The sequence below is a fragment of the Stegostoma tigrinum genome, chromosome 22 (genome assembly GCF_030684315.1).
Source record: "Stegostoma tigrinum isolate sSteTig4 chromosome 22, sSteTig4.hap1, whole genome shotgun sequence".
Taxonomy (NCBI): Eukaryota; Metazoa; Chordata; class Chondrichthyes; order Orectolobiformes; family Stegostomatidae; genus Stegostoma; species Stegostoma tigrinum.
The window spans coordinates 13,715,105-13,730,451 of record NC_081375.1 but is presented as its reverse complement, the minus strand read 5'-3'; the positions used below and the strand labels follow the sequence as shown (position 1 = coordinate 13,730,451).

General features: G+C 42.3%; 1 protein-coding gene across 1 annotated transcript in view; it reads left to right on the top strand.

Annotated features, from left to right (window-relative positions):
* Positions 1 to 6,767, top strand: part of chmp6b (charged multivesicular body protein 6b) — a 30,774-nt gene extending 24,007 nt beyond the window's left edge. Inside the window, exons 7-8 of the mRNA XM_048555581.2 lie at positions 85 to 148; positions 4,812 to 6,767. Of these exons, the coding sequence (XP_048411538.1) occupies positions 85 to 148; positions 4,812 to 4,864 (117 nt within the window). The 3' untranslated portion in view covers positions 4,865 to 6,767. The remainder of the gene's footprint in view (positions 1 to 84; positions 149 to 4,811) is intronic.
* The last annotated feature ends 8,580 nt before the right edge of the window (positions 6,768 to 15,347 follow it).

Below are 15,347 nucleotides of genomic sequence, written 5' to 3'. Positions count from 1 at the left end.
GTACATGTTCTTATTAAATGTTTTACAGGAGGTGCCTTCTTAGGAATCAGTTACTAATAGAAATGAATTGCTTTAATATTTCAGGAAGAAATTGAACTCCCAGAAGTTCCTGCAGAGCCACTGCCAAATATATCTGCAAGAGAAAAAGGTATGCATGGGATTTATCATTTACAATTTGGCAGAAAGTCTTTCAATTTAAAGAGGTTGTCTACTTGATTTTGGATAATATATTTTAGCCTATATAGTTTTCTTGAGTAATGTAATTTTCACTTTTCCTATTTAATAAGTTAATGAACAGCAAATGATACATGGTGTACCTGCGAATTCCTGATGTGCATGGTCAGTGGTTGCAGCTGTCTGCCTGTAGTGTGAGCTCCAGAGAACACCCTCAGGATTTTGCATATTTTTATTCTGACTAGATTTTGGGATGTATTTTGATAGCGGCAAAGTGGAACTGTACCTTTGTAATGGTTCATGTATAGTGTTTGTTAATATGGGGTGGGGGGAAATACCTTTTATTCCTCTTTGAATTATTTATTGGTATTTACACTGTATCAAAATTCCAGTGATTTATAATTTGTCAGAAGAGTATGGCTCGTGGTGCTCAATCATTGATGCATAAATGGTACATCGCCCTCCGGTGAGGGGCAAATGCGTGTGATTAAACACAACTGTTCATGGTCCTGAGGTTGCCCTACTCTATTGTTCAGTTTGGCAAAATTGGCACTTCACGGTTTGCCTCATCATTCAAATGCATTGAGTCATGAGTTTATTGTATTTGCCCAGCAGATAAAAACGTAACCTCCGAATCAAATCCAGTCCATTTCAGTCAAATGCCCTTTACAACTGGGATAATTCTTAATTATAGCTAATCACACTCTGTGGCACAGAAAATGAACATTTACAAGTGTGAAATCCCATTTTTTAAGATTTAAATTGTTGAAAAATCTAGTTTCTTCTTTCTTTGAATAATTCGATCTTTTGTTCTCTTTCAATATCCCTCTTATTAGACATTGGATTCATTCTTTTAATTTATATTTGCTTCTCTCTTCTTGACCCATTAATCAACTGAATTGAAGAATCGTAAAACAGTTGCACATTTATTTGCCGTGTTCTTTCAGGTCCTAGAGTTTCCTAATTGTGACATAATAAATTCTCTTTCAGTGGATTGCCATGCCAATAATTTTAAACTATGGGGACATGATGGAGTAATATTATTGTCACTGGACTAAACCATTGATCCAACTAGCGTACTGGGAGAGCACAGTTCTTGTGGAGACAATGTCCTGATTAGAATTTAGGCTCAGCCTGCTTGATGCAATGTGGTACTCTCACCATGCTAAATGGGATAGACATTGAATAGACGTAGCAACTCAAGACTGTGTATCCATGAGATGCTGTGGGCCATCAGCAGCAGTAGCAGATTCATGCTACAACACAATTTGCAACCTCAAGAGCCAGCATATCCCAACTCTGCCATTACTGTCAAGCCAGGGGATCAACCCTAGTTCAGTAAAGGTGCAGGAGGGCTGCCGGAAGCAGCAAATATCCAGTCCTTCTACTCCTGAAGTACAGCACCAGCAGTGTGTACCATTGAGAAGATACACTTCCCAGATTCTCCAGGGGTGCTTAGACAACACTTTACAAAGTTATGACCGCCAACATTTCAGAAGAATAAAGGCAACAGATAAGTAGAAGAGCATCATCTGCAAGTTCCCTTCCAAGCCACTCAGCATTCTAACTTGAAAATATATCACTGCTCCTTCATTGTCACTGAGTCACAGTTTTTCAGACAGCATTGTGGATCTACTTAAATCAAACTAGTTTAGAGGTTCACGAAGGTAGCTCACCACCACCTTCTCAAGGGCATCTAGGAGTGAATAATAAATGCTGGCTGAGCACTGAAGCCTACATTCCCGTGAAAGATTTAAAAAAAAACACCTAAATATGATTATCAAGTTAAATACCTTGCTGTACCAAATCATGGCCCAATATTAGCTGAGGTGTCACTCTCTGTAGTTTTTTTAAAATTCATTCATTGGATGTTGCCCTTGAGAAGGTGGTGGTGTGCTGCCTTCATGAATTATTGCAGTCCATTTGAATGTATGCTCACCCACAATGCTGTGAGGGAGGGAGTTCCAGAGGATCGTAGAGCCATATGGCATGGAAACAGACCCTTCGGTCCAATGTGTCCATGTCGAACAAGTTTCCCAAACTAATTTAACTCCACTTGCCTGTGTGTAGTTATCCAAATATCTTTTATATGTTGCAACTGTACCTGCATCTCCCACTTCTTTGGGCAGTTCATTCCATATATGAACCATCCTCTGTGTGAAAAGGTTGCCCATCAGGCCCCTTTTAAATCTTTCTCCTCTAACCTTAAAAATGTGCCCCCTGGTTTTAAATTCCTCCACCCTCGGGCAAAGAACTTTGCTATTCACCCCATCTACACACTTTGTTTTAAAAACATCTATAAGGTCACGCCTCAATGCCCTGCACTCCAGTGAAAAAGTCCCAGCTTATTCTTATAATTCAAATCTTCCAGGAATATCTTTTCTATAACAGGGTAACCAGAATTGTACACATACTCCAGAAGTGGCCTCACGAATGTCCTGTACAACCTCAACATGACGTTCCAACTTCTATCAAAAACAGGAGTTGCTGGAAAAGCTCAGCAGATCTGGCAGCATCTGTGAAGAGAAGTCAGAGTTAACATGTTGGGTCCAGTCGAAGCTTACAGCCCAATGGCCTTAACATTGACTTCACCAGCTTCAAAATCCCTCCACACCCAGCCTTATCCCGTGTCCAGCTCTCCCCCCACCTGACCTGACCTAACCTGTCCATCTTCCTACTCGCCTATCTGCTCCACCCTTCCCACAGACCAATGACAATAACCCCCTACCTGTATCCACCTATCACCATCTCTCCTACCCTTCCCTCTCCTCAGCCCCACCCTTCTATTTGCCAACCTGTGATGCACCTTTCAAAGAACTGTACCTGAACCCCTACATTTCTGTTTGACAGCACTACCCAGGTCCCTACAATTAACTGCCACAACGTGACATCCCAACTCCTGTGCTCAGACCAATGAGAGCAAGCTTGCCAGACACCACCTTCACCATCCTATCTGTGACATCACTTTCAAGGAACTATGAATCTGAACCCCTAGGTCTCTCTGTCCAACAACAGTCCCCAGGGCTCTACCATTAAGTGTATAAGTCCTGCCTTTGTTTGTTTTACCAAAATGCAAAACCTTGCATTTATCCAAACTAAACTCTATCAGCCACTCCTCACTGGCCCAATTGATCAAGATCCCTTTGTGATCTTAGATAACCTTCTTCACTGTTGTCTATAACATCAATTTTGGTGTTATCCGCAAACTTATCAACTGTTCATCCTAAATTCTCATTCAAATCTTTTCCATAAATGACAAACAGAAGTGGACCCAGCATCGATCCCAGCAGAACACTCCTGGAGGCAGGCCTCCAGTCCGAAAAGCAACCCTCCACCACCATACGCTGGCTCCTATCACCAAGCCAATTTTGTATGCAGTTGGCTGTGATCATGTGATAAAGTCCATATAGACAGTGCCTGTCGCTGTTGGGGGAGCTGAGTGACTTTTTGTCGGATAGCTCAGCTTCTGGATGCTAGTGCAAATTATCCCACTGTTTGAATCAAGGGGAAGCATGGTGGCTCAGTGCTTAGCATTGCTGCCTCACAGCACCAGGGACTCAGGTTCAAATCCACCTTTGGGTATCTATCTATGTGGAGTTGCATATTCTCCCCACGTCGTGTGCATTTCCTCTGGGTACACCGCAGTGTTGTCCCACAGTCCAGCAATGTGCACGTTAGGCGGATTGGCCATGCTAAATTGCACATAGTGTCCAGGGATGTGTAAGCTAGGTGGATTAGTTGTGGGAAATGCAGGGTTACAAGCATAGCACAAAGGGTCAGGGTGGACTTGATGGATGAATGGCCTGCTTCCACACTGTAGGGATTCTTTGATTCCACTAAGTGACTTCAGTGAGTGATTCAGATTTGAGGAGCAAGGATGATGTATACGTATGTCTTCTATTGTAGAGTTGGGAGTTAAAGCCCACCTGTCTCCTGTCTACAGTTTGCGAGTCCTATTGCTGTTTGCCTGTTTTTGATTGGATTTAAGAAGCAAAGAATATTTTTATCAGCACTTTAAGTAACTACCTGAAAAATGTTAGTTAATGGGATATTTCCAACCATGTCTGTCAATAAATGCCCCAAATGGTTTGAAATAACATTCATGTTTTGCTTTGTCTCTTGTTTAAATGCAAATTATTCAGAAAAGACAGTTTTTGAGATGAAACCTGTGACTTTATATTGTGTTCAAGGTTGTGTTTTAAGGTTTGAATTTGTTCCCTTTTTGTTCACAAGTGCTTGTAATTTTAGACATCTCTTGCCAAATAATAAGTATGGGTCATTGAATGTTTAAAAACTTTGTCTAGTTAGATTCCACTGTACAGATAGATGGTGGTGCAACAAGCTGCAGGTTGTGCTGCACCAAGCAGTATTTTGAATGCAGGGATTTAATGAGTAGAATGGGTATGTTGAGGGCAGGAAATGGTACACTTATGCAGTAAAAAGATGTCTGTGGGTTTGGAACATGGCAAATTGTGACATAATGGAAAGAGCCGTTCCGTAGTTCTGAACTAGGAGCAGTTGATGTTGATTTTGGATTTTAACAGTGAGGTACAGTTTAGTTTGTACCCCTATGGATTTTAGAAGTTATATTCTTTCAAGAAAATTCAATTGGGGCATTAACTTTTTTTCTTCAACAGGAAAAGAGCCAGTTAAAAACACACCAAAACAAGAGATGGTGGCAGCATCGTAACTGAAGTTTGGACTTTGGATGACACTGACACATGTGATTTCCCTTCCGTATGTTTTGTAGAGTTGATCATGATTCACCACTCTTTCTGAGGGTTGAGAAATTCAAACATGCACTTCAGGAGGATCTTTACTCTTTCCTGGCATTGTTTACTTCGTAAAAATGAAATTTCAGCCTTGACTTTTTTTAAATGTATTTTTCACTTTTTAAAAAGTCAAAAGTGCATTGCTGTAGAATTCTAAATCCAATGATATTGATATTCCCTTGAAAATCATTCACAATCCAGCTAATTTACAAATTTTCAATCTGTGCTTAGTTGTAAAATTTGAAATGGTTTCCAGATAAACTTGCACTGACCTAGTAATACAGTAGTGTATAAATTTGGTAAATTACATTTTTATCTGTAAACCATTAAATTTTCTTTGAATGTTTTGATAAGAACCTACGCAGGATTCAAGAAAATGTAATTCATAAAGGAATGAAGTGTCCAGAATTTGTAATAATTCCTGGAGAAGTAGCACATTTGGCATTGTGGTGGGATAATTATTATAAATCCATTCTGTTCTTTTATTAAATTCCCTGACATGAAACATTAAAAATTGAATTGTATTTAAAAAGAAGCCTGCTGAAGAATTTTAATTTATGGAGAAAAGAGCAGTATTACGAATTGTTTATTATATCTGTAATCTCCACGGAAGAATTCAAATGAACTCCTTATGACGCTGTGCATTGGAATTCTCTATGCAGTGCTCTGGCTGGGCATCATTGCTAAGCTTGTAAATGGATGGAATTGAAATATCAGTGTCAAAAATGGGACTTAGTAAGTTTATCAGGTTTTCACTATAGTTATCAAATCTATTTAAAATAAGTTTGGAACTACGGTGGAATTCCACTGAGTACTTGTAAAACTCTTGCTATGTGATTGTGAATTTGAAATGGAAGTCTTGGACTTTGTATTTAAAGACGAAAATGATTTTCGAGCTGCTAATTAAACTTACATTGTTCTGTTTTTAATCATGTTATAAATGTATTCTGTTGCAGCTTGGTTCCTTATCCACTAAACAGAATATCTTTGCTCTGCAAGGTTAATATATTTCTTGAATTGCACTTGTATTGGTTCTCATTTGGTCATATTATTCTAGAAACTAATTGTTTGTGATGATGAACTGTTCAATTTAAAAAAACAACTTCTAGAAGCAATGTGAAATTGAGTCATCTCGAATGTACACATGGTTTTCTCCTAAAATCTTAATGTGCACAACCATAGTTTATCATGGTACAATTATCAGTTTTACGTACTGCCAGATGGTGAGAGTGGAATGAGGGGATGTGCTGAATAGAGGTCGAGCATTTCATCGTGGAAAAGAACGTGAGGGCAAAATCACCACAATTGCTGTCGAAGGCAGCTCAAGACTTGCATTGAGCAAGGGCTTGGATGTAGTTTGAGTCTGATGCATGCAGGGAGCGGGAACAATTTTTTTTCTGATAACTCAAAGACTCCAGTCATGGCCATGTCAGAATTCCTTGTATATTTATTTTAATCAGTTGTAATAAGTACATATTTTTTAAAGGGGTATGTTGCTTTCATACCAAAAATAAAAATTGATGGCAACTTTCAAATCTTGCAAAGATCATAGACTGACTGAAATTCCTACCTATAAGCACATAACCTTAATTGACATTTGTGCATGTATCAAATATACTTTTATTTGGATACATAATATGTGAAAAGAACAATATCAAAATTTCTACCAAGAATGATTTAATGCCTATGGAAATTGCCTTATCTTGGTGTTATAATCTTTTCGGTACTATGCTTTAAAACTTACACATCCTTTTGATCTCTGTAATAAATTTCTACAAACTGTATTTGTTACAATATAGAATAAAAATAGTCACACTTTGACTTTCTTTGCAGTAGGATATGTTTTCATTAAATAAAAGTGGGGTTTTTTTGGGTTGGGAAATGTTGCTTTAATCTTTTAGTAGATTTCAAACATCTGGTTTGAAACTGAAATAATGCATGTGCACCTAAGGATTGTCTCTGTTCCAAGCAACACATCACTGTATTATCATAAACTAATCCTTGGAGAAGGACAATGTGGAAGTCAGTGAATTGAACAAAATTGAATAATAGAAAGCTAACATACTACAAATTATTAAATGTACTTTAGTTATGATGTCAATCTTTGTCCTTTCAAAAAATATGTAAAATGCATTGTGACTAACAGTGACTAAGATCTCTGACAATGTATGTGTGTACGTGGGATGTGTGTTTAGAGAATGGTTCAAAGATTATAGGGTTGATAATGTAATCTGTCCTTGAGTCTCCTTTTAAATGAAACTTGATCACCATGATGACTCAGGAGAAAGGTTACAATTAATTTAAAAAGTCATTTAGCCAAAGACGTTGCAACCTCTCTGATATCCCAACTCTTCCTTTATGATACTCTGCATTTGATCTGTGCACGTGTTGTGCCTTGGGTTTAGTCAATTGTCACTTACTGAAGAAACTTTTTTTCATGGCTTTTAAGTAATTTTTCAGTGTTTCATTTCAGCTTGATTTGTTTCAAATTATGTGATTGTGTTTGTTTTTGCTTTGTTGTTTTAAAACAAGATCTTAACTGCAAAGTTGCTTAAAGTTGTAATCACTATCTTTGCCTGCTACAGGGAGTCCATATACTCAAGGGGGGAGCTGAAATTTTTGGACTGTTGTAAATCACACTGGTTTCTGCATTGGTCTTTGGTCAGTTACTTAATGCCAATATTTCCTGTCAGTCTTATCTGCGTAGCTCAGAAAGTAAAAACTGATATAACCAAGCTAACACAGACACTGGCTTTCAGAGATAAGCTCTAGTCAAGTGGAACAATAGTAGTATGACCCATTTCTCTTTTGTATGGCTGCTCTGTTTGAAAATTCTAATCGTACCAAGGCAGCAGAGTGAAATAAGTCAAATAGTCAAATGCATGATCTAAAAATACACAAATCATGTATGTCACTTACACCTACCTTTTTTGTTCTTTTCATACCAACCACCTTCAGCAAATGAATATTTGGACTGCAGTCTGTAAAGGTGTAATTTAACAGATTGACAAGGGTTGACTTCTGCTTTCAGCAAGTTTGGTAAACAGTTGCAGGAGAGAATTGCTAAAAGCTTCAAGGATATCATTGAAATCTTAATTCTGCTTCCTGACAGATTAGTAGCCGAACAGAAGCATTGCTTAATCTATTTTCCAAGCACCCCTTATGCCTGCACATAACGCAAAAGAGGCAGGTCTAATGTGTTTGTGCAGCAACAAAAGAAGTGCGGCCCACAAGAAGTTCCATGAAGGACCCCTCCTGCACTGAGTTGCAAGCCGTCTCAAGCCTGTTGCACCACAACAGCAATGAATCCTGCCACTCGAAGAGCACCAGATTAAGGTGAAGACTTTAATTAAACTCTGGCACCAAGATAGTAGAAAGAAGAGCTCTTGGTTATCACATGGGGAGAGTGGACCTGAGACAGATCCGGTCTAACTGCATTGAATGGTATAGCGTGATCTTAAGGGCCGTATGGTCTGCTGTTCTTAGTAGCGAATAAATCAGGTTGATATTATTCATGTTCATGCAGGCATTCTTTTGGGACATTGCTTTCAGAAGGTTACATTAATGGAAACTTGCTGAATTGTAATGTGGGAAAGGGACTTGTGAAAGTAAGCATTTACCTACATGACACGCAAGCTGTATATCAGGAATGTTTCTTGCTTCCTTATAAATTTAGTAACTTTGGTAAGTACGTTTCCATTATCAATAATTCTGAATCACGTGTCTTGGAAATTGAAATTGAAATTGCTGTGGCTTGACATTTTGCTGATGGTTGTATGAAGAGTTAGATATGGAGAATTAGATAAAATTTCTTGTACCAGTAAAAAAAAACTTGATTTGACAATTTCTTAATGTCATAAGAAATAAGAACCGGAGTAGGCCATTTGGCCCATAGAATCATGACTAATACAGCATTATTCATGGCTGCTTTCTTGCCCTTTCCCTTTTAATTCTTGAATCCCTGACTGAACAAGAAGCTAATTCAGCCTGATGTACACACAAGGACTCTGACCCCACAGCTCTCTGTGGCAAGCAGGTTCAAAGACTCAGAATCCTCTGGAAGAAGAAATTCCTCACTTCAGTCTTAAATTGAACTCCCTTTATTCTGAGACTTATGTTTTCTTGTCCTCGATACTCTGAAGAAGGGGAAATGTCCTCTTAGCATTTAGCCTGTCAAGTTCCTTAAGAATTCTGTATCTTTCAATGAATCACCTTTCATTCTTCAAAATATCAGTGGGTAGAGCGCCAATCTGTTTAGCCTTTGCTCATAAGATAATCCTTCCTTACTAGGGATCGTCCTAATGAACTTTTTCTGAACTGGTTCAATGAAGTAACATCATAAATAGAGACCAGAACTGCTCTCCACTACTCCAGAAGTGGTCGCACCAGCACCTTGTACAACTGCAGTAAGATTTCCCTACTCAAAAAAGAGTACTTTAGAAGGAGTAACTTACAGGGTTCTGAATAGAAAATAAAAAGTCAGTTTCATAGAAATTGACAGAAGTGCAGTAACAGCAAAAGAAACACCAAAATTGATTTATAATCAAGAATTTTGTAGAGGCTACCTGATTAATTATTTGCCTCTTGGTACATCTACTTTTTATCTCATCCTCAATAGTTCATGGTGTTCCTTTTTGTTTTCTAGTCTGTTCTGATGTATTAATACATACTTCCAGGTCCATCATAACCTAGTGTCTCGAACCCAACTCTCGTAGCACAGAGCTGGGGAACACTACCAGTGTGCCACAAAAACTTTTTTTGGATAGGTTGTTGCCTCTTGTATTCACAATCATTAAGGCAATCGAATTGGTGCAAAATAGGATTTGTCTTTGGCTGTGTACTGTCCTTGCAGCCTTATTTTTATATGGCAATCCAAGAATGTTCCTGTCTGCTTCATCTTCCACTGATGCTGCAAGCAGAAGTCCTGTCTACTTGCTTACTGAGTTTATAAATCTTTTCTATCTTTCCCATCTTTGCAAGCATTCCTTACGCACTTCACTGCTTTAGCATTTTGAATAAATTATCATTCAGTAATCTACCCTATAATCTAATTTCTTATTCAATATATGCCTCCAGGACTTCCCATCCTGTTTCTCTTTGATTCACATATTGAGATTTTCTAGTTCTTTCACTGTTACATTACAACCCAGTGAGATGATGTAATGTAAGTTGAGCCCATCTTTTCAAAATCACACCAAATATTAAATATGTGCTCTATAAAGATGTGCACAGTACCCCAATTTACCTGACTTTCACACCAAGATTGTCAAAGTATAGACCATGTTTCTGTACTGAACAAGTCAGTATTATATGAAATTAAACTATAGCTACAAGTGAATAGATATAAACCAATGGCACATATTGCTGCTACTATTTCTGAAGGGGTTCGACCCCACACGTCAGCTTACCTGCTCCTCTGATGCTGCCTGGCCTGCTGTGTTCCTCCAGCTCCACACTGTGTTATCTCTTATTTATAACTAAAACTCTATCTATAAATTGCCCCTTTACTCATAGACACAGATACAAATAGGGAAAATAAATATTGCCAGAGGTGGAGAATAGCTGGAAAATGAATTTAGTGGTTTTTGCTTCAAGATTCCGGTTTTGAGATGATCCAACCTCTGCTAGCCAGCCTCTTGGTCTTCAGTTGTCTTACTCTGGAATTTTCCATCAGCGTGTAAGAAGCACTGTGTGACTGATTCACTCAGAAAATGTCTAGAATTATCAATTAGAGAGATTTCCAGTACCCTTTATCCAACTCATCCATGTCAACCAGATATCCTATATAAATCCAGTCCCATTTGCCAGCCTTTGGCCCCTTTCCCTCTTAAACACTTACTATTCATGTACCCATCCAGATGACTTTTACATGTTGTAATCGTACCCACTTCCACCGGCAGCTAATTCTGTACATCTACCACCGTCTGTGTGAAGAAGTTGCCTTACAGTTCCCTTTTATATCTTCCCCCTCTCACCTTGCCTATTTACCCAATCCATGCCCCTCATGATTTTGTACAAAATACGGAGGAATGGAATTGTGGGAGATATAGCAGTTTGGATCGGAAATTGGCTTGCTGAAAGAAGACAGAGGGTGGTAGTTGATAGGAAATGTTCATCCTGGAGACCAGTTACTAGTGGTGTACCGCAAGGGTCGGTGTTGGGTCCACTGCTGTTTGTCATTTTTATAAATGACCTGGATGAGGGCGTAGAAGGATGGGTTAGTAAATTTGCAGACGACACTAAGGTCGGTGGAGTTGTGGATAGTGACGAAGGATGCTGTAGGTTGCAGAGAGACATAGATAAGCTGCAGAGCTGGGCTGAGAGGTGGCAAATGGAGTTTAATGCAGACAAGTGTGAGGTGATGCACTTTGGTAGGAGTAACCAGAAGGCAAAGTACATGGCTAATGGTAAGATTCTTAGTAGTGTAGATGAGCAGAGAGATCTCTGTGTCCATGCACACAGATCCTTGAAAGTTGCCACCCAGGTTGACAGGGCTGTTAAGGTGGCATACAGTGTTTTAGCTTTTATTAATAGAGGGATTGAGTTCCGGAACCAAGAGGTTATGGTGAAGCTGTACAAAACTCTGGTGCGGCCGCACTTGGAGTATTGTGTACAGTTCTGGTCACCGCATTATAAGAAGGATGTGGAAGCTTTGGAGAGGGTGCAGAGGAGATTTACTAGGATGTTGCCTGGTATGGAGGGAAGGTCTTACGAGGAAAGGCTGAGGGACTTGAGGCTGTTTTCATTAGAGAGAAGAAGGTTGAGAGGTGACTTAATTGAAACATATAAAATAATCAGAGGGTTAGATAGGGTGGATAGGGAGACCCTTTTTCCTAGGATGGTGACAGCGAGCACGAGGGGGCATAGCTTTAAATTGAGGGGTGAAAGATATAGGACAGATGTCAGAGGTAGTTTCTTTACTCAGAGAGTAGTAAGGGAGTGGAACGCTTTGCCTGCAACGGTAGTAGATTCACCGACTTTAGGTACGTTTAAATCGTCATTGGATAAGCATATGGACGTACATGGAATATTGTAGGTTAGATGGGTTTGAGATCGGTATGACAGGTCGGCACAACATCGAGGGCCGAAGGGCCTGTACTGTGCTGTAATGTTCTAAGTTCTATGATTTCATAAAACTCAAGGTCACCCCTCAGCATACAATGCACCAGAGAAAATAGCCCCAGTCTATTGAGCCTCTCCCTATAGTTCACACCCTCTAAAGCTGACAACATCTTTTCTGAACCCTTTCTAGTTTCACAACATCCTTCCCATAGGCAGGAGACCAGAATTGTATGCAATACTCCAAAATTCTTCAAAGGTCACAGCTCTCTGCAACTGCTGCAGGAAAGATAACTGGTTTTCTTGAATTTACACAGTCAATTTGGTGTAGAGAACAGACTGCTTTTGCTGGGGAATCAACAGCACACACTTCTGTGTCTTTCCATGTTTGTTCTGGATGTAAGTTTGCTCGCTGAGCTGGAAGGTTCGTTTTCAGATGTTTCGTCACTTTTTTTTAACATGAAAAAATATACTTTATTCATAGAATGTACAAAAAAGTAAAACATTTATATACCTACCCAGGTCATGCAAGCCGCTCCAGGTTTCCCAGGGGGTACCTACACCAACTAAAGGAAAAAATAAAACAAAGAAAAAAAAAACAAAGAAAATACCCTGGCAGTCATATCCCCACACAGTCCCCGTTGGCCCCCTGACTAGCTGGGGAAGGCGCCAGCTGGGCCCAGTTACCAGATAGGGCCCTTGTTTCTATTCTGGACGAGGGGTTTCATATGGTGGTCTTTCCCCACCGTGTCTTGATGGCGGCTGCCCCAAGCTTTAGCGCGTCTCAGCACGTAGTCCTGGACCTTGGAGTGTGCCAGTCTGCAACACTCTGTCAGAGTCAGTTCTTTCAGCTGGCAGACCAGCAAGTTGCGGGCAGACCAAAGAGCATCTTTCACCGCATTGATGGTCCTCCAGGTGCAGTTGATGTTGGTCTCGGTGTGTGTCCCGGGAAACAGCCCGTAGAGCACAGAGTCCCGTGTCACGGAGCTGCTCGGGACGAACCTCGACAAATACCACTGCATCCCCCTCCAGACCTCCTGTGCATACGCATGCTCCAGACAGAGGTGATAGACAGTCTCATCCACCCCGCAGCCGCCTCGAGGGCACTGTGTGGTGGCGCAGAGATTCCGGGCGTGCATAAAGGATCTCACTAGCAATGTCCTTGTGCTTGTTTGAAAGTTCTGGCGATGAGGCATTCTGCCAAACGACTTTGGCAGTCTGCGTGGGGAACCACACAACGGGATCCACCCTCTCCTATTCCCGAAGGGTCTCGAGGATACTACGTGCTGACCACTGCCTGATGGCCTTGAGGTCAAAGGTGTTTCCTTTCAAAAATTTCTCCACAAAGGACAGGTGGTATGGGACGGTCCAACTACTCGGAGTGTTCCGTGACAACGAGGCCAGGCCCATCCTTTGCAACACCGGGGACAGGTAGAACCTCAGTAAGTAGTGACACTTGGTGTTTGCGTACTGAGGATCTACACAGCTTGATGCAGCTGCACACAAAGGTAGCCATCAGGGCGAGGGTGGCGTTCAGTACGTCCTTTCCCCCATTTTCCAGGTCTTTGTACATGGTGTCCCCGCGGACCCAGTCCATCCTCGACCCCCCAAATGAAGTGGAAGATGGCCCGGGTGACCACAGTGGCGCAGGTCCAGGGAATAGGCCAGGCCTGCGCCACATACAACAGTACCGAAAGCCCCTCGCACCTGACAACCAGGTTCTTACCCGCGATAGAGAGGGACCGGAGCGTCCACCTGCCCAGCTTCTGCTTCAATTTGGTGATACACTCCTCCCAAGTCTTAGTGCACGCCCCAGCTCCACCGAACCAAACACCCAGCACCTTCAGGTAGTCTGTCCTGACGGTGAAGGGGATGAAGGAGCGGTCCTCCCAGTTCCCGAAGAACATGACCTCGCTCTTACCCCTATTGACTTTGGCACCCGAGGCCAGTTCAAACTGGCCACAGATGTGCAACAGCCTAGTCACCGACCGACCAGAAGATGGCGACATCGTCCACGTACAGGGAGGTCTTGACCTGAAGGCCTCCGCTGCCTGGGATAGTCACGCCCTTCAGGCTCACGTCCTTCCTGATGGAGGCGGCGAAGGGCTCCACACAGCACACGAACAAGGCAGGAGAGAGCGGCAGCCCTGCCTGACTCCAGATCTGACGGGAAAACTGTCCGAATCCCACCCATTGATCGAGACTGCGCTAACAATGTTGATGTAGAGCAGCCGGATCCAATTGCGGATGCCCTCCCCGAACCCCAATTTGGAGAGGACGTCCCTCGTGTAAGCATGAGAGACCCTGTCGAAGGCCTTCTCCTGGTCCAGGCTGACGAGGCAGGTGTCCGCCCGCCTGTCCTGTACGTAGGCGTTTGTATCCCTGATGAGCGCGAGGCTCTCAGCGATCTTCCTGCCCGGCACAGCACAGGTTTGGTCAGGGTGAATCACTGACTCCAGGACGGACCTGACCCGGTTGGCTATGACCTTGGCCAGGATTTTGTAGTCCACGTTCAATAGTGAAATGGGACGCCAATTCTTAATTTCTTCCCTCTCCCCCTTCCTCTTGTAAATGAGGGTGATGATGCCCTTCCTCATGGACTTGCACATTTCCCCTGCCCGAAGCGCACTATCGTACACCTCCAGCAGATCCTGGCCGACCAGGTCCCACAGAGCGGAATACAGCTCAACCGGTAAGCCGTCACTCCCGGGAGTCTTATTCCTCTCAAAGGAATTGAGGGCTCTGGTCAGCCCGTCCAGGGATAACGGCCGGTCCAGTCACTCCCTCGTACCGTCGTCTAAGACCTCCGTGATAGACGACAGGAACGACTTGGAGGCCGTGCTGTCCGTGGGCTTTGCATCGTACAGTCCGGCATAGAAGGATCTGCTGATCCTCAAAATGTCGGGCCGAGACAATGTCACCGAGCCATCGTCCTCCTTCAGCCGGCTAAGCACAGAGCTCTCTTTGTGCGCCTTCTGAAAGAAGAAACGCGAGCACGTCTTGTCCTGCTCCACGGAGCGGACCCTGGACCGGAAGATTATCCTGGAGGCCTCCGCGGTGAAGAGCGAGGCTTGCTGGCCCCTCACCTCGCAGAGGTCCTCCGTGACATCGACCCCCATCAACTGCAGAAGGAGCAGGCTCTGCAGCCTTTTCTGGAGTTGCGACAGCTTTCCCCGCCTCTCTCTCGCCTTCCGAACACCCTTGAGGACAAAGAACCTCTTGATGTTCTCCTTCACCGTCTCCCACCAGTCGCCCGGAGACTCAAAGAGGGGTTTCACAGTTCTCCAACCAGCGTACTCCCTCTTAAGCTCCTCGACGTTCTCTGGGGTCAACAGAGTCATG